The 18,046-nt window shown below is 33.9% G+C and overlaps 1 protein-coding gene across 1 annotated transcript; it reads left to right on the top strand.

The window, feature by feature from the left end:
• The first annotated feature begins 221 nt into the window (after nucleotides 1–221).
• On the top strand, nucleotides 222–17,769 carry PLK4 (polo like kinase 4). Its single transcript, XM_047857441.1, has 16 exons — nucleotides 222–495; nucleotides 1,155–1,250; nucleotides 2,058–2,153; nucleotides 2,236–2,350; nucleotides 4,847–5,867; nucleotides 6,935–7,035; nucleotides 9,102–9,469; nucleotides 10,304–10,408; nucleotides 10,965–11,067; nucleotides 12,073–12,222; nucleotides 12,947–13,080; nucleotides 13,174–13,265; nucleotides 13,413–13,560; nucleotides 14,872–15,012; nucleotides 16,788–16,894; nucleotides 17,304–17,769. Exons 1-16 carry the CDS (start codon nucleotides 466–468, stop codon nucleotides 17,404–17,406), a joined length of 2,910 nt encoding a protein of 969 aa, XP_047713397.1. The 5' UTR covers nucleotides 222–465; the 3' UTR covers nucleotides 17,407–17,769.
• Nucleotides 17,770–18,046: the final 277 nt, after the last annotated feature.

The raw sequence follows: 18,046 nt of genomic DNA, 5'->3' as shown, positions 1-18,046 counted from the left end.
AGTAGCCTACCAGCTGTAAGTCTCCTCTTTCAGTCTAGTTCGTTTACTCACAGCGAACCCGGTCTTCTGAAAGTTTGACTGCCAACATTTCCCAGTATTGCCACAAGACGCCCGAGCACTTCCGGTCCTAGGCCCTAATGAAACTTCAGCAAGCCGTGAAGCAGAGCCTGTTACGCATGCGCACCGGGCGCAGCCTCTCCACAGTGGCCGGTCTCTTTACGTCACCACCAGTCTGGCAAGGACGGCAATCGGCGGGAGTTTTTCAAAATGGGAGCGCAGAGGCGCCGCCCAGGTCTCGGAAGGTGCCCGGGAGGCCATTCGGTAGCCGTGCAGCCGTCGCCAGGAGCGGCGGCCTAGAGAGCCAAGCCTGATGGGCGCCAAGACCGGCTGGCTGCTTGGAGCGCTGCCTAGAAGGGACTGCGTGAAGGAAGCTAATCTGGGGAGCACAGGCCTGAGCCTGGAAATATGGCGACCTGCATCGGGGAGAAGATCGAGGTGAAAAGACTTGGCAATCCCCCGCGGGGTGGGCGGTGGGGGAGTTGGAGTGGCGGGACTCGAGACTGCTGCAGAAGGGGGACCAGACGAATCTAACGGCTGCGGGGTGGGCGCTGAGGTGCTTTGGGAGAGTCCTAACCGCCAGGCCTGCCTGTCTAGGGGCGGAGCGCCCCGCCCCTCTGGCTGGGGTGGTGGGGTACAGGTGAGTCGCTCGCGGCCCCGCCCTTCTGTCTCCAAACACCAAGGCTTCAAGTTGGCTATCCCGCCGGGGCTGCCGCGCTAGAACAAGGCAGAGCTGCCTCCCCCTTCTCCTGGGGGATGGCGGTTACCTCCGGCGGGAGCTGCGGCGGGATTCCACCCGTGCCCTCTGCTCCCAGGGGTTGGCTGGAGATGGGAGCAAGGTGCTGAAGCTGCATTGAGGTTGAGGAAGCAGTTCATTAGGGTGCTGTATCTTGAAGCCAAGCCTAGACTTTCAGGGATCCCCGCAAGGCGTCAACATGCTTTCCACCCCAGACACCTGCTCTATTGAGGTGTAATACCTGCTTGAATTTAAATTCCTATTCCCCTCCCGATCCATTTTATCGTCTTTTTCCAGTCTCTTCTCTTTCTTCTTTATTCCTGTGAGTCATCACACATGTTCTTTCATTTTAACTTTTAAGGATTTTAAAGTTGGCAGTCTGCTTGGTAAGGGATCATTTGCTGGTGTTTACAGAGCTGAGTCCGTTCACACTGGTTTGGAAGTTGCAATCAAAATGGTAAGAATATATTAATCAAATTTTCACCTCTACTTTGCAAGTAATTAGAGAGATGAGTTGAGATGCCAGAAACTCCTTACCTGTGAGCCTTTTTTTTTTTTTTTTTATGGGTAGAGAGAACTCATTCCTTAGGCAGAAGACAATAGTGCCAAGTCCAGCAATTAGTGCCAAGTCCAGCAATTGACTTTACAGATATATCTTAGGAGAACCTTGACTATGCTTAAATAAGTGTTTTATTTTCATTAATGTTCAGTAAACCTAGTATTTATTATGAAAACTTGGAGTAATTGATAGACATCAAAGAACAAATAATTTGTTTATAATAATGAGTACTACTTGTGCATAGTTCTATATTACACTGTAACAACCTAAAGTATTCTTGATTGTTAGGGGGTCATTCTAATAGGAGTACACAAGCAAATTAAGAATCACTTATCTTAAAAAGCAGGGAAAGGGAAGGGAAGTTTTGTTTTAAAGCTTGTCTAGAAGAAAAAGAGGAACAGGGGAAAAATAAAGTTTGGCTAGATTTTTGTTGTTTTTGTTGTTGTTATAGATATGATTGCTGTGCTATTAAAGTCTTTCAGTTGGGAGAAGATACTAGAATGCATTGGGTAAACTTACTGAATGTTCACTGTGCCAAGCTCTTTGTTAGGTGTATGGGGAAAACACACAGAGTAAATTGATCTCATAAGTAGATAAAAGGACTTAACAATATTTTAAAGTATACTTTCTCTTCAAAGTTAATTTTTGAAAACTTCACATTTAGAAGTTTATTATCAACATTTAAATGTCTCATGTTATTTTTAGATAGATAAAAAAGCCATGTACAAGGCTGGAATGGTACAGAGAGTCCAAAATGAGGTGAAAATACATTGCCAATTGAAACATCCTTCTATCTTAGAGGTAAGATACAAATTTTGTAGATGTAACCTAAGAACATTGAATTTTTATATTTTATCACTTATTGTGCCCTTTTACATTTCAGTTGTATAACTATTTTGAAGATAACAATTATGTATATCTAGTATTAGAAATGTGCCATAATGGAGAAATGAACAGGTATCTAAAGAACAGAATGAAACCATTCTCAGAAAATGAAGGTAGGTGGCTTCTTTTTCTTTTTCTTTTTTTTTTTTTTTTTTTTGGTATATATAAATTTTACTCTTTAAAAACTAGTTTTTGAAGAATGTGCTATTTTGTAACGCTTAATAAAACTGTTTCAATTACTTTGGGTTAGAAAAGGAGACTTTTCATCCCCTCAAAATTAGAAAAGCTGCTAATTCCTGTAAATAATTCAAGCATTACAGAAGTAAAAGGAGAAATTCGTTATCCATCTTTCCCCAAAACCACATTTTAAATTAAATCATTGGTAGCAATTTAGTATCCTTTTAAATCTAGAAATAAACTGTTTATAATGCTATTGATGTCTATAAAGTAGTTTCTAAGTGAAACACAGATAACTGTTAAAATCATTTATTATAGAAAATGTGAAACATATAAGTTGAGAGAGTAGTATAATGAGCCCTCATGAAGTTACCACTCAGCTTCCAAAACTATCAATTCATGATCAAATGTTTCATCTGTACACTTCTTATTCCTCAATTTTCCATAGTATTTTCAAGCTAATTGTAGACATCGACATCTTTGTATGTATAAATATTTTGGTATATATCTTTAAAAGATCAGAACTTAAAAAAACAATAACAGTAACCACAGAATCATTATCACACCCAATAATTCCTTATTATCAAATGTGTAGTCAGTTTCAACTTCTCCAGTTTCTTATAAGTAACTTTTTACTGTTCAGATTAGTATCAAATAAGGTCTGTAAGTCGTCACACAAATAATTGTTTTCTAGTTATCTCACCCTGGTAACTGAGATTGCAGGTAAGCTAAAATGTGATTGTTGTTACACTTTTTGTATATTTAAGTCTATAACCCATTTGAAAACAGTTTGAACATATGTATTGAATATGCAAATGTTCATATTCTTTGATTCAAGGTAATAATACGAGTTAAAAAATATTCGTATGCATGTTAATGAGGAGTATTGCATTTTTTTTAATACTGTGTAAGAGTAAGGCCTTCTTAAATAAGACAAACTATAAAAACTATAAAGGAAAAGAATTATGAATTTGACTTAACTAAAATTAAGAACGTGTTTGATAAAAGGTTAGGTCAAATTTAAAACAAAGATAGGAGTAAATATTTGTAAACTGTATGACTGGCAAATTAATTTAAAAAAATACAAGGGATGTTGGGGTGCCTGGGTGGCTCAGTCGGTTGAGCGTCTGGCTCTTGATTTCGGCCACAGTTCGTGGGTTCGAGCCCCACATTGGGCTCTGCACATTGACCTCATGGAGACTCCTTAGGATTTTCTCTCTCTCTCTCTCTCTCTCTCTCCCTCCCTCCCTCCCTCCCTCCCCTTCCCCATCCCACCCTGCCCCAGCTCCCACAGTCTCTCAAAATAAATAAATAAACTTTTAAAAAAAAATACAAGGGCTGCTTAACAAAAAAGGATAGTCCAGTAGAAAAATGGGCAAGGAATCTAAGCAAACTTCACAGAAGAGAAAGTACAAATGGCCAATAAATAAATGTATGAAAACATGCTCAAACTCTGTAGTATAATCAAAAGAATGCCAACTAAGATAATGGAATACCATTTTTTCAATCATTGGATTGAGACTACCAATTTTTAACAAGGATGTGTATGAAAATACAACCTTTTGGAGGACAATTTGGCAAGTATTAAAATACTAATTTTTTTTATGTGTGGCTTGAGCACACAACCCTGAGGATAAGAGTCTCATGCTATACTGACTGAGCCACCCAGGTGCTCCTTAAAATGCTAAATTTTATCCTTCAACCCAATGATTCTGTTGCTTGAATTTAACATAGAGAACCACCCCATACATATGCACAAGAAAACAAGCATTTCCAGAATGTTTATTGCTATGTTTTTGTAATCTTGAAGTAACGGAAATTACTCATTAATAGCAATTAAATGAAGATTTATGTGTACTGATATGGAAATATTTCAAGAAATACTGTGAAGTGGGGAAAAAAGTAATGAATCTATATATTTCTATACCTTTTTACATATAACATTTATTACAGTGTGTTTCTGTAAATTTATGTAAAATAATATATATACACTATTAATAGCGGTTATTTTTTTGTTAGGGCTTGGGAGGACATCAGAGGAACTTTACTTGCTTTCTTTTTTTCTTTTTTACAATAAAATGTATTTATGAATTGTTCGTGCAATTATAAATATTTTCTCTTAATTGCTATGGCCTTCTGGGTACCCTAGTTACTCAAGTCTCTCCCAATTGCTAATAATATTAAACTCCTTAATGCATCAGTTAGAAAGGACAAAGATTAGCAGAAGTGCCTAGTTGTTTTAAAAGTTTAAAAATCTTAAGAAATTATCATAGTAGTATTTTGGTTTATCAAACTACTAAGCTGCAAGCTGGTGTTCTAATGTAATATTGTGGCACATGTACTTGGGTTTCTAAATACTGAATTCTAAGACTGTAAGTACTGAACCTTTCAGATTTTCTAAATTGTAAATTTTATTGTTTGCGTTCTAACAGCTCGACACTTCATGCACCAGATCATCACAGGAATGTTGTATCTCCATTCTCATGGTATATTACACCGGGATCTCACACTTTCTAACCTCTTACTTACACGTAATATGAACATCAAGATTGCTGATTTTGGGCTGGCAACTCAATTGAAAATGCCACATGAAAAGCACTATACGTTATGTGGAACTCCTAATTACATTTCACCAGAAATTGCAACTCGAAGTGCACACGGACTTGAATCTGATGTTTGGTCCTTGGGCTGTATGTTTTATACGTTGCTTATTGGGAGACCACCATTTGACACTGACACAGTCAAGAACACATTAAATAAAGTAGTATTGGCAGATTATGAAATGCCAACTTTTTTGACAAGAGAGGCCAAGGACCTTATTCACCAGTTACTTCGTAGAAATCCAGCAGATCGTTTAAGTTTGTCTTCAGTATTAGACCATCCTTTTATGTCCCGAAATTCTTCAACAAAAAGTAAAGATTTAGGAACTGTAGAAGACTCCATTGACAGTGGACATGCCACAATTTCTACTGCAATTACAGCTTCTTCCAGTACCAGTATAAGTGGTAGTTTATTTGACAGAAGACGACTTTTGATTGGTCAGCCACTCCCAAATAAAATGACTATATTTCCAAAGAATAAAAATACAAGCGATTTTTCTTCTTCAGGAGATGGAAGCAGTTTTTATACTCAGTGGGGAAACCAAGAACAAGAAACCAGTAATAGTGGAAGGGGAAGAGTAATCCAGGATGCAGAAGAAAGGCCACACTCTCGATACCTTCGCAGAGCCCATTCCTCTGATAGATCTGGCACTTTTAATAGTCAGTCTCGAGCAAAAACAAATACAATGGAACGATGTCACTCAGCTGAAATGCTGTCAAAATCCAAAAGATCAGGAGTAGACGAAGAAAGATACTCACCTACAAACAGCAATGTCAATGTTTTTCACTTCTTTAAGGAAAAGACATGCAATAGTTCTGGATCTTTTGAAAGACCTGATAATGATCAAGCACTGTAAGAATAATTCTATCAAAAGCATTTTTTCTATAAATGTTACATTAGCACAAATATGAAGCTGCACCTAACTAAGGGGGGTTAATTTTTTCTAACATCAGATGTTCTTAACTATGATTTCTATTTCTTATTAGAGAATCAGAATGATTTTTTTTTTTAATTTTTTTAAAACATTTGTTTATTTTTGAGAGAGAGACACAGAGTCCAAAGCAGAGTCCAGGCTCTGAGCTGTCAGTGCAGAGCCCGACACGAGACGGGAACTCACGAACTGCAAGATCATGACCTGAGCCGCAGTCAGTCGCTTAACCGACTGAGCCACCTAGGTTCCCCCAGAATGATGATTTTTACTTATAGTTAAGAGACTTTCAAAATGAGTGTATGTGCTCATGAATGTCTTTGTAGTATTTTAATACTTTAGAATTTTTATTTTCATTTTTCATTTTATATGAAGCAGGTCTGTAGTGCAAAGTATATTAAATGTGTCTGATTCCTAAAGTACTCTAATAGTAACTATTCATTCTTTCTTTCTCTCCCCACCCTCCACCCTCTCCCCTCCCTTTCTCCTTCTCCCCCCACCTTTATCTCTCTCTTTCTCCCTCTCCCTCCCTCCCTCTCTCTCTCTCTCTCTCTCTCTCTCTCTTTCTCCCTCGCTCCCTCTCCCTCTCTCTCTCTCTCTCTCTCTCTCTCTCTCTCTCACACACACACACACACACACACACACAGGCTGAGACAATGATGAGTAATCATATTACTGACTGCTTCTCACATGAAGGCTAATTTTTTCAGTTACTGTAGTGTTTATTTTATCCGTTTTCTGTTCTTTGGTTTTTATGCTTAAATTACAAGAGGGCAGTAGCTATATAGAAACGTCACAGTATGGGCATTTTGGTCTGGAAGTTTAGCTTCTTAGAGACATTTTGGTTATGCAAATATTGGTTTCTACAGTTACCCTAAAATTTTCAGATATTCAGATCAAAAGATAACTACTTTTTAAAATATTTTTATCTTAAAAAGTTATTACCTGATAATTTTTTATTAGTTTTTGAGAATTCTTTTTCTCTGTTTAGCTCCAATCATCTTGGTCCAGGAAAAACTCCTTTTCCATATCCAGACCAGACATCACAGACTGAAATGGTGCAACAGTGGTTTGGGAATCTGCAAATAAAGGGTACGTTTTCTGTTTGGGGCTTCTTAAGAAAATAATACATTTTCAAAAAAAAGAAAATATATTTTCCATAAACTATATTACAGTAACGGTAATAATAACTATTTACTCATTTTAAATATTTGTTCTATCAGCTACTGTCCTTAATGCTTAACAAATATTAACTTACTAAATTCTCACACACAAAATAGAAGATATTATCATTAGCCCTATCTTACACATGAGGAAATTGTGTTATACAGAGCTTAATTTGCCAAGCTACACTCCCATAAGTAGGGGAGCCAGGATTCCAACCCTGGATTCTAATCCAAAGCAGCCTGGCTCAGAAACTTTACTTTTTATCCCTATGCTCTTACAGCCTATCTATAGTAAGCACCTATCAATGCCTATAAAATAATCAAAAGATGGTTGACCTTATTTTTAAGTAGAGGCTGATATGGACATCATGGTTTATTGATGGGACCTCACGTAACGCTAAAGTACCCAACCACTACAACCTAAACATTTTTTTTTTTAAAGTAAGCTCTAGGCTGAACATGGGGTTTGAATTCATGAACTTGTGATCAAGAGTTACATGCTCTACTGACTGAGCCAGCCAGGCACCCCAAAACCTAAACATTTTTAAACAGCTGTCATCCAAGTCATTTTAGGTATAGAGTTTGAAAGTTAAACATTTCTTATTAATGAACATGATAGACTCACAGAAGGTGGGTTGGAAAATAATGATGAGAAAAAAGAGAATAGAAAAGAAAACATATGGGGAGGAGGAGATCATTTTTTACTAAGTATCATGTTACTTCAGATAAAGAGTATTTAATATGACTGTAATCTAAGCAGAGTTGTTATGTCACCTCAAGTGTCTTTTTTTTTCTTTTTAAAAATTATATATTCTTTTCAAGAGTCTAAAAGGGAATTAATCTTTTTATGTGTACTTGATGATAATTCAAGTTTATGTTTTTTAAACTATAAAATTGCCATGTATGTAATCTTACACTTAACCTTCTGTTGTATTTATAGGTACTTTTATTTGGTAATATGGATATATCTGAAAAGGAGAAATAAGCTTGTTTATAATCTGGTGCTGCTGCAATTTTAAAGTATATTATTTGGTACAAAATATTTTCTGTCATTGGGAGTAGGGGGAGGAAATGCACTAAGAAGTCATTTAAGGAAAAAATTCCAATACAAATATTTAGAGGTTAGCATTTAAAAAATTGCCTTAGAATGTAGTCTAATCATTTTAAGGGATTAAAAAAAAATAATGTTCTTTTGTGAACTCTAAAATCACATAAAATAGATATGGGTAAAATTCAACAAGAACTTTTTTTTTTAATGTTTATTTATTTTTGAGGAGAGAGAGACAGAGTGTGAGTAAGGGAGGGACAGAGAGAGAGGGAGACACAGAGTCTTAAGCAGGCTCCAGGCTCTGAGCTGTCAGCACAGAGCCCGACGCGGGGCTCGAACTCACAGACCGTGAGATCATGACCTGAACCGAAGTCGGATGCCTAACCGACTAAGCTACCCAGGCGCCCCTCAACAAGAACTTTTAGATTGTGATGCAAATATGCCTGTATTATTAAATATTATTAAAGCTATTTCGTATATTGTTTTTGCTTTTACTTGCATATTGTGTAAGTAAAGATGGAATAGATGGTCCTCAGCTTAAAGAGAGTAAATTTATATATTACATAGAATGATTACCTTGGAATTCCTCTCAAATCTGTACTTATTGGAGCATTGGCAGTTGCTTGTTTTAGAATTAGTAAGTGACCCCACGTGACTAGATTTTGCCTTGATTGAATAAATAATTTCATAATAATATATTTTCTTAGTTTTAGGAGTATAAAGGTATTTCTTTTCAATCTGGCTTAAAATATTCTTTTAAAGTCATTCTTTTATTATGTCATATCATAAAACTGTGTATTTGTTAGAAATATGAGCATTTTTTACTAGATCTCTTTTGTACCTCAAAAAAAATTCCTGTTAAAATAATACCAGCATGACATTGTGTTGTGAAGACTCAGTTTTTTAATTATGCACTAAATTGCTTCATTCTGTGTATATTATAGCTCATTTAAGAGAAACTGCCGAGCACAACAGCATTAGCCCAAACAGAGATTTCCAGGGCCATCCAGATTTGCAGGACAGATCAAGAAATGCTTGGACTGATACACGAGCCAAAAAGAGCCCCAATGCTTCTGATAATGTGCATTCTACAAAACAGCTGAATACCATGAAATATATGACTGCATTTCAAAGTAAACCTGAGATAATTCAACAAGAATCTATTTTTGGCTCAGATCCTCTTTCTGAACAAAGCAAGACTAGGGGTATGGAGCCACCATTGGGTTATCAGAAACGTACATTACGAAGCATCACATCTCCTTTGACTGCTTACAGGTTAAAACCAATTAGACAGAAAACGAAAAAGGCTGTGGTATGTCTATCATTTTTCTAAATTACTATGTGATATTTTCCTTGAGTATATGGTTTCCTGTGTCAAATATGTTTCTTTAGTCCCTGTACTTTTGATATTTACATGATAAACTCATTTAAAAGAAAAGAGACTGGGAGTTTATAGAAAAATAGCTCTTGCTTTCTTCTGGCTACTTTAAGAATGGTGAATTGATACTGATAACTTTTGAATTTTAAATTATTAATAATGAGAAATATTTAAAAATAACACTGGCTAAATACTGTGTTAAGTATTATTTTATTCACAGCTGCAATTACTAAATTAATGTTATCTTTTACTTTTGTTTCTGTATTTAGGCCAGTCTTAGAAAGGTAAAATAGAAAATACAATTTTTTTTAACATCTGATACTAAACTATTTAAAGAAAAGGAATATGCATAAAATCAAGTTTAGAGTTTAAATTGATGTATGAATTGGAAATAGTGAGTTTTATTTTTTAATTCCATCTTTCTCCTGTTTGTACCTTGTTTTCTATTTCACCCAGTCTTGCCTTTGTTTGGCTTGCTATTGTCTTTTCAAAGTCTTTATTCTCCACCCCTACCTTCTGCTTTCATTCTGCTTACTGGTTATCATTTCACACTTAATTATGCCTTCTTACCTTTGCTCCGTATGTTTCACAGTTGTGCTCAAATACACCCCTGGTTTAGACTTGCAGAGAAGCAGCCACTTGATTTTGACTTTAAGTTTTGTTTCTGCTATGGTTAAGTACTTTTAAGTATTGTATATGTCAGAGTTATTGTAGTAAACAAGAGTATTGTTATTAAATTTTAGTCTTTTTGTGTGTGTTTTTTTTAAGGTTAGTATACTTGATTCAGAGGAGGTATGTGTGGAGCTTCTAAAGGAACATACATCTCAAGAATATGTGAAAGAAGTTCTTCAAATATCTAGTGACGGAAACATGGTAATGTGGCTTTACTTTATTATCTTGCAACTTCAAATTATCATTTAGCATTCCAATTCATTCTACAGGGATATTGTTAAAAGTTTTAAAAATTGGTTTTCTTGGGGGACCAGGGTGGCTCAGTTGGTTAAGCATTCGACTCTTGATTTTGGCTCAGAGTTTGTGAGATGGAGCCCTGCATCTGGCTCCATGGTAACAGTACAGAGCCTGCTTGAGATTCTCCCTCTCTCTCTCTCACAAAATAAATAAATAAACTTTAAAAAATCTTTTAAAAAATTGGTTTTCTTAATATGATAATATCTCTTAAATTCAAAAAGTAAAATAGTATACTAGATATATTTAATTATTGTGGTTTCAAAAATAATTATAACTTGTAGCAAAATCTGAACTTTAAGCTTAAGTTTGAAAAGCAAAATAATGACTTCTAGAGAATATTTAGCATTTTCAATAAAATAATATTTTAATTTTACATGTGAGCTCTTCAAATTTTATTAACGAAATACAGCACTTTAACTTAATGGCATATAATTAGAATTCTTAAACAATTTTTTGGCAGATCACTATTTATTATCCAAATGATGGAAGAGGTTTTCCTCTTGCTGATAGACCACCGTCCCCTACTGACAACATCAGTAGGTATAGCTTTGACAATTTACCAGGTATGTAAATTTACCAGGGAATAAACTTAGATAATTTATATATACATAAACTCTATATATGAGAATATCATAGATTGTAAATGTCTTGCTTCAGGCAGGCTGTAGCTCACGTTCTCATACTTTATATGTGGTGAGATGTGGTAGACCTTACTAATCCAAATCCAAATTTATTCATATTCTGTGTTGTCACATATTTAAATAAAAACTAACTGGAATATTAGTCATATATCACACAAATATAATTTGTACACTTGTTTAGTTACTAACTTGTCTAGAATCATGTTTAAAATTCAACTTGAAATATCTAATTCTTGACTTTTAAAACCATAACTATGCTACATAAGTGATGATTTATAATTATGGTTAACCAAATGACTCCTTGTCCAGTTTCTGGATATTATGGATGGGGGGAATTAAATATTGAATAGTAAGATGTCACTGAGGTGACTTTAGAAACAAACAAGAAAATATATCTAACCTAACCCTATTAGAAATGCAAACAGGTAGACAAGACTGTTTAAATACTGTAAGTGACTATAGTTACAGGGAATTGCAAAAACTTACTTTTGTATATTGGGACCACAAAATTCTATGCTTTACTAACATAAAGAGAACCATATCTTTTCCTGAGAGTCTGATGCTGATATCTCAGGTAGAAATTTTTTTATTTCATTTATTAAAACTTTCCTGGAATCTTTACTTATAATAAGGAGTCAATGATTCAAAGAAAGATTTCTTTTAAATAATCATGATACTAGTCATCAGATTTTGTTATATACTTCTGGAGAATTGTATTATACTATCTTTAGTTTTCATTAAAATAATAGACTTACATCACTACAATACCTTATTTTGGTAATGAGGTTACTAACCTATCAACTTGAATTTTTGAGGAAGAGTAGATATCAATTATTAAACTTTCAGTGAAATTTGTATGTCAAATCAACACTTTATTTCCTAATATTACCTAATATTAGATAATTTTTTTTCTTTTTCTCCCCCTAGAGAAGTACTGGCGAAAATATCAGTATGCTTCCAGATTTGTACACCTTGTAAGATCTAAGTCACCCAAAATCACTTATTTTACAAAATACGCTAAATGCATTTTGATGGAGAATTCCCCTGGTGCTGATTTTGAGGTCTGGTTTTATGATGGTAAGTACCATTTAAAAATGGTAATTTTTTTCCCTTTAGTTTATAATTTAGTAGTTTTTTTTTTAATTCAGCACCACAAATCTTTAAGATGTATAGTCATACAAATAAATTACACAGCACAGTGTATGTTAATTATGTTAACAAATTTGTATTTATATATACTTTCATAATAAACTTATTCTATAATATGTGTATTAGTCCTCTTTCCCTATTTAGCTCAAATTTAACAACATTCAGGTTGATAGTACAAAATTACATGAAATAAACAATATCCTATTGCTTAGTAGAACCTCAAATGGACATATACCAAATTATGAGAATTATAAATGTGGCACAAGGATAGGGTTGAACCAGAGAATATTATTTTCTAAATCTGTTCTATAAAGATGATTTAATTTTTAATCAGTAAAGCTCCCTCCTTTAAGGGACACCTAGCACATACACTCACACAGTGCACATATAACTATCTTTCAATTATGTTTTTGTATGAGATTAGTAATTTTTTAAAATATAAAAGTATTGGATATAAATCAGATATATGCAGAAAAGAAAAATGGATGGCCTATATTTATCGAATACTTTGAGAGCCTCATTTTATTTCTGATCAGTGAGTGAATATAAATGATACCTTATCTAGGAGCTATTATGTACTGGTATGGTAATGAATATAAACAGGAATATTTAAAGAAATGATGAAAGAATGGTTTTCTTTTTATTCTTTAAGGAGCAAAGATACACAAAACCGAAGATTTAATTCAGGTGATTGAAAAGACAGGGAAATCTTATACGTTAAAAGGTGAAAGTGAAATTAATAGCTTGAAAGGGGAAATAAAAATGTATATGGACCATGCAAATGAGGTATGTACATACTTGTGATAGGTTTTTCATACCAATTAATAGTGATTCCAAATGAGGTGAAGTAATGACAAAAAGCACTATTTTTTTAAATAGGGCCATCATATTTGCTTAGCACTGGAATCAATAATTTCAGAAGAGGAAAAGAAAAGTGGAAGTGCTCCATTTTTCCCAATAATCATAGGAAGGTAAATGCTTGAAAATTTTTTTAAATATGCCTAAATTGTGTAGGAAATGGTAAAAAAATGTTTGATGTTTACATTATGAACACTTTTTAGTTTTCTGTAATTTGAAAGCTTTAAGGGAATATATTTGAACATTTCTTTCCCCTTCAGAAAACCTGGTATTACTAGTTCACCTAAGACCTTATCACCTCTTCCTTCTGTGGATCCAAACTACTTGATGAGGGAGAGAGCATCTTTGAGTAAAATGGGCATAAATAGTGCTGCTTCTCCAAAACAGGCACCAATATTTAATCCTTCTGTAAGTAAATATATGTCACTTTTATACTTTAAACTCTTCAGTGATTGCCTCATGCCGTTCATATAAAATTTAAATTCCTTATAATGGCCTTACTATCACCTGCCTACTTTTTCCTTTCCTACTTTACACTCTCTATTCTTGAGCCTCAGGAGCCTTCTTTTAGTTCTTCAAGAAAGTCAAACTTCCAGGGCCTTTTCATATGCTATTCACTTGACTTGGAACTTTTCTCCAACTTCTTAATGGCTAATTCTTTCTCATCCTTCAGGTCTCAGCTTAGTTTTGTTTTTGTTTTTGTTTTTAATGTTTATTTTTTGAGAGAGACAGAGTGTGAGCAGGGGAGGGGCAGAGAGAGAGAGAGAGAGAGAGAGAGAGAGAGAGAGAGAGAGAGAGAAACAATCTGAAGCAGGCTCCAGGCTCTGACCTGTCACCACAGAGCCCGATGCGGAACTCAAACTCAAGAACCACAAAATCATGACCTGAGCTGAAGTCAGACACTCTACCGACTGAGCCACCTAGACGACCCCTTCAGGTCTCAGTTTAAATGTTACCTCAGTGAGGCCTAACCTGACCCCTCTAGGAAAAAGCTAAATATTTTAATATATGTATCATTTTATTTTTTTTTTAATGTTTATTTACTTTTTGAGAGAGAGAGATAGAGACAGAGTGTGAGGGGGGCGAGGGCCAGAGAGGGAGGGAGACACAGAATGTGAAGCAGGCTCCAGGCTCTGAGCTGTCAGCACAGAGCCTAATGTGGGGCTCAAACCCACAGCTATGAGATCATGACCTGAGCTGAAGTCAGATGCTTAACTGACTCAGCCACCCAGGTGCCCCTCATTTTATTTTTACTAGTAAAATATCATTTACTGCTTTAATATCCATGATAGTCTCATGGTTACATAAACTTATTAAATTTTTATTCAGTGAACTATCATGCCAATAAAAACTACAGCAATATAGGAAAAAATGCAAAATTAAATAAATTTATCTATGTATGTATACTCACACACATGTACATATATCCTATAATTGCAGTTATGAAAAATTATACCTTGGGAAAAAAAAGAAAAACTTCCCACATGAAAATTGCAACTATGTGATTTTTCTTCTCCATTTTTCTAATTTTCTGTAATGTAGTTATATATTTACATTTTTTTATTAGTACTTTAAATCTGAAGCTTATTGTTTATATGTTTATATTTCAAGTTTTTAACTTTGTTATTAAAAAATTATTTTAAGCTAATGAAAATCCAGTCATCTTCTATTTTTGCTGAATTTGGCTGGGGAATAATATCTTCCTTTTAATGTTTATAGATGGTTACAAATGAAGGACATGGCCTTACAGCTGCAGCTTCTGGAACAAACATCCCTTCTAGTAGTCTAAAAGATTGTTTTCCTAAATCAGCACAACTTTTGAAATCTGTTTTTGTGAAAAATGTTGGTTGGGCTACACAGGTGAGAAGTTCTTAGAAAAGTGAATTTTCTTAGTATGAATTTCTTTGGTTTTTATACTGATTAGACAATTACCAAAAAATATAAATTATTACTTGCAAATTTCTCTTTGCAAGTAAGTTTTTATACCTTTTTTACATTGATTATATTAAACATTTTGACATTTTTTATTTGTATACACTTGGAAGAATCTAGGTATTGTTGATAACAGATTGTTAAGGTATAGGTGATTTTGTTTTTAAAGTTTTAAAAACAAGTGTTCTAAAGCCTAGTGTCCATTGATAGGTGGATAAAGAAGATGTATGTGCATATATACAATGGAATATTAGCCATAAAAAAGAATAAAATCTTGCCATTTGTCATAGCATGGATGGGCCTTAAGTGAAACATGTCGGGGGAAAAACAAATATCATATGATTTTACATGTGAAAGCTAAAAAAAAAAAAAACAGAAACAAGCTTATAAAAACACAGAGAACAAGAACAAACTGATAGTTGCCAGAGGGGAAGAGGATTGGCAAACTAGGTAAAGGAGATTAAGCGTTACAAACTTCTAGTTTGTAACTTCTAGTTGTGAAACAAGTCACAGAAATGAAAAGTATAATATAGGGAATATAGTTGTATGGTGACAGATGGTGAGCATTGAATACTGTATAGAATTGTTGAATCGCTATATTATATACCTGAAGTTCAATATAACATAACATTGAATGTCAACTATGCTTCAATTAAAAAAAAAAAAAAGGCAGAATAGAAGTGTCATGATAGTGGCTGATTGTTAGGAATTGAGAATGATGTTTATGACATTCAAGTTTTAGAAACTTTTTGTAATCTATTACTATAGTAACTTTCATTAGGCAGAAAAGGATTTTTGCATTTAAAAATTAAGTCTACGTTGACTTCCAAACTTACAGAATTATATGTAGGTATGAGCCTAAATGTGTATATTATCTGAAAGCTTGAAGGTTGGAGACTTGAGCATAGTGCATGTAATTTTTACTTGCCAGTGAAGTTTAAAATTCAGCCTAAACCTTTCTGTGGGTAGGAAATAAATGAAGGGAACTCAGCATTTGGTGAGTACCTGCTATGCGGTGCCATGTTTTTCATATATATTGTCTTGTTATTCCCCAAAATAAAACGTAGTAAAGTTGGTGTTATCTCCTTTTATAGATAGTAAAATTATGGCTTATAATTGTTAACTGACTTGCATAGTCCTACTCGTTAGTTGGCAGAATCTGGATGTCAACCCAGGTCTGTTTGATTCCAGTGTCCATGTCTCCTCTCTGCTGTTTGGAGTGGCACATTGTATATTAGTGACTATATCAAATATCAGTGACTAAAGGAACAAGTTGCAAAAGCTAAGTTGTAACATTCTCAGGTAGAAGAGAAATTCTGTAACCCAAGGACAGAAAATACAGAGAAATCTTACAATTTAAGAAAATGTTACTTTTGTTTCCTAAATCTCTTCTTGTTTAGAAATGCTAATGAGGTGTAGGGGGTACGGGAGAGAATGCAAAACTACTCCAACATACTAGTAGAAATAAATGGGAAAAAGGATTCATTTAGAATAACTTTAATATTATAATGCCCCAGCTATTAAAGGAATAATCTAAAAAGATATGAATATTCTCAGTGTTACTACCATCACAGCCCCAAATTTGTAGTTATCTGAGAGGGTTGCTTTTTTTTAACTATGTGAAAAACCTGTTAAACATGAGTAACTTTTAAGAACTTTAAATCTTCTACTATATAGTAATTTTGCATTTATTGTTTTTCTAGTTAACTAGTGGAGCTGTGTGGGTTCAGTTCAATGATGGGTCCCAGTTGGTTGTGCAAGCAGGAGTGTCTTCCATCAGTTACACATCACCAAATGGTCAAACAACTAGGTAAGTTCTTAGAATAATGGTTGACATTTAGCCCTTTGATATAATTTTTTTCTCTATATATTGAAATAAATGATTTAATAAGGTTTTGTATGTTCTTTAGGGCCTTCAATTTAATAAAGAATCCAATTTTAAACTTGTTTTAGAAATTATATATATAGCCGGTTCCAGTTTTTTGACCTAATTTTCTTTCTATTATTTAAATACATTTGGAAAGTGGTCTCTTTTAAAAGGAAACACATTGGATATGCTTAACTTGATTTAGGTAACTACTCAAATGATTTTGTATAGTTTTTCTGCGGTGCCTCTTCTCATTGAAGAACTACTGAAAAATATAATATGCCTTTTGGTACTTACATACAAACCAAGTAATTAAGTTATGTTTTTGTCTTTTTTTCTTTGCTTCACTTAGGTATGGAGAAAATGAAAAACTACCAGAATACATCAAACAGAAATTGCAGTGTCTTTCTTCCATCCTTTTGATGTTTTCTAATCCAAATCCTAATTTTGAATGATTAAAACTCGTTTTAGATATTTTAAGTCTAATAAATAACTTTGTTGGCTTTCAAGTAAAGTGACTTTTTTTATTTAATATAAATAAAGCCTTTAAGAAAGCCTTTCTGTAAAAGACAGTTTTAACCTGTACCATAATGGATATAACCTAATGAAAAAACAAAGCAGAATAAAACTTATAAATATGAACTGGTCATAGATTAAAATAGTATGCCTGACTTTGCTTTTAGAACAAATGCCCCCAAACTTTGTGTTCATATGTTTGTATTGAACAGTCTTTTAAAAGCAAAAATATGAATGGTGTGTGGTATATTTATGCTTTTTTTTATTATTTTCCCTACTTCTCAGACATGTTGAGAATCATGGAAAAAACATGCTGGAGTTTTTGAATATTTGAACATGTAAATGTGTATTTATGTTATAAGTAACATATGTAAACATGTATATTTGTTTTATATTTATTTTTGTAGCACCAGTTTCTAATGAAACATTTCTGAAAATGCATTTTATAAAAAAATAATAAATACAGTAATAAGTTGCTTTATCTTTTGATTCATTTAATTAAAAACATATTTTAAAGTAAATTACTAGTAAATTCATTTAAAAATTTTGTTGCCTGTTTAGGAACCAGTTAAATTTTTA

The sequence above is a fragment of the Prionailurus viverrinus genome, chromosome B1 (assembly GCF_022837055.1).
Source record: "Prionailurus viverrinus isolate Anna chromosome B1, UM_Priviv_1.0, whole genome shotgun sequence".
Lineage (NCBI taxonomy): Eukaryota > Metazoa > Chordata > Mammalia > Carnivora > Felidae > Prionailurus > Prionailurus viverrinus.
The sequence above is the reverse complement of the archived record's forward strand: the minus strand, read 5'-3'. Positions and strand labels throughout refer to the sequence as shown.

Bases quoted from the DNA above. Each gene is read 5' to 3' on its own strand.
- PLK4 (XM_047857441.1), top strand. From the start codon at position 466: ATGGCGACCTGCATCGGGGAGAAGATCGAG. The intron at 496-1,154 runs GTGAAAAGACTT...TTAACTTTTAAG, and splicing joins GCATCGGGGAGAAGATCGAG to GATTTTAAAGTTGGCAGTCT. The intron at 5,868-6,934 runs GTAAGAATAATT...TTCTCTGTTTAG, and splicing joins CCTGATAATGATCAAGCACT to CTCCAATCATCTTGGTCCAG.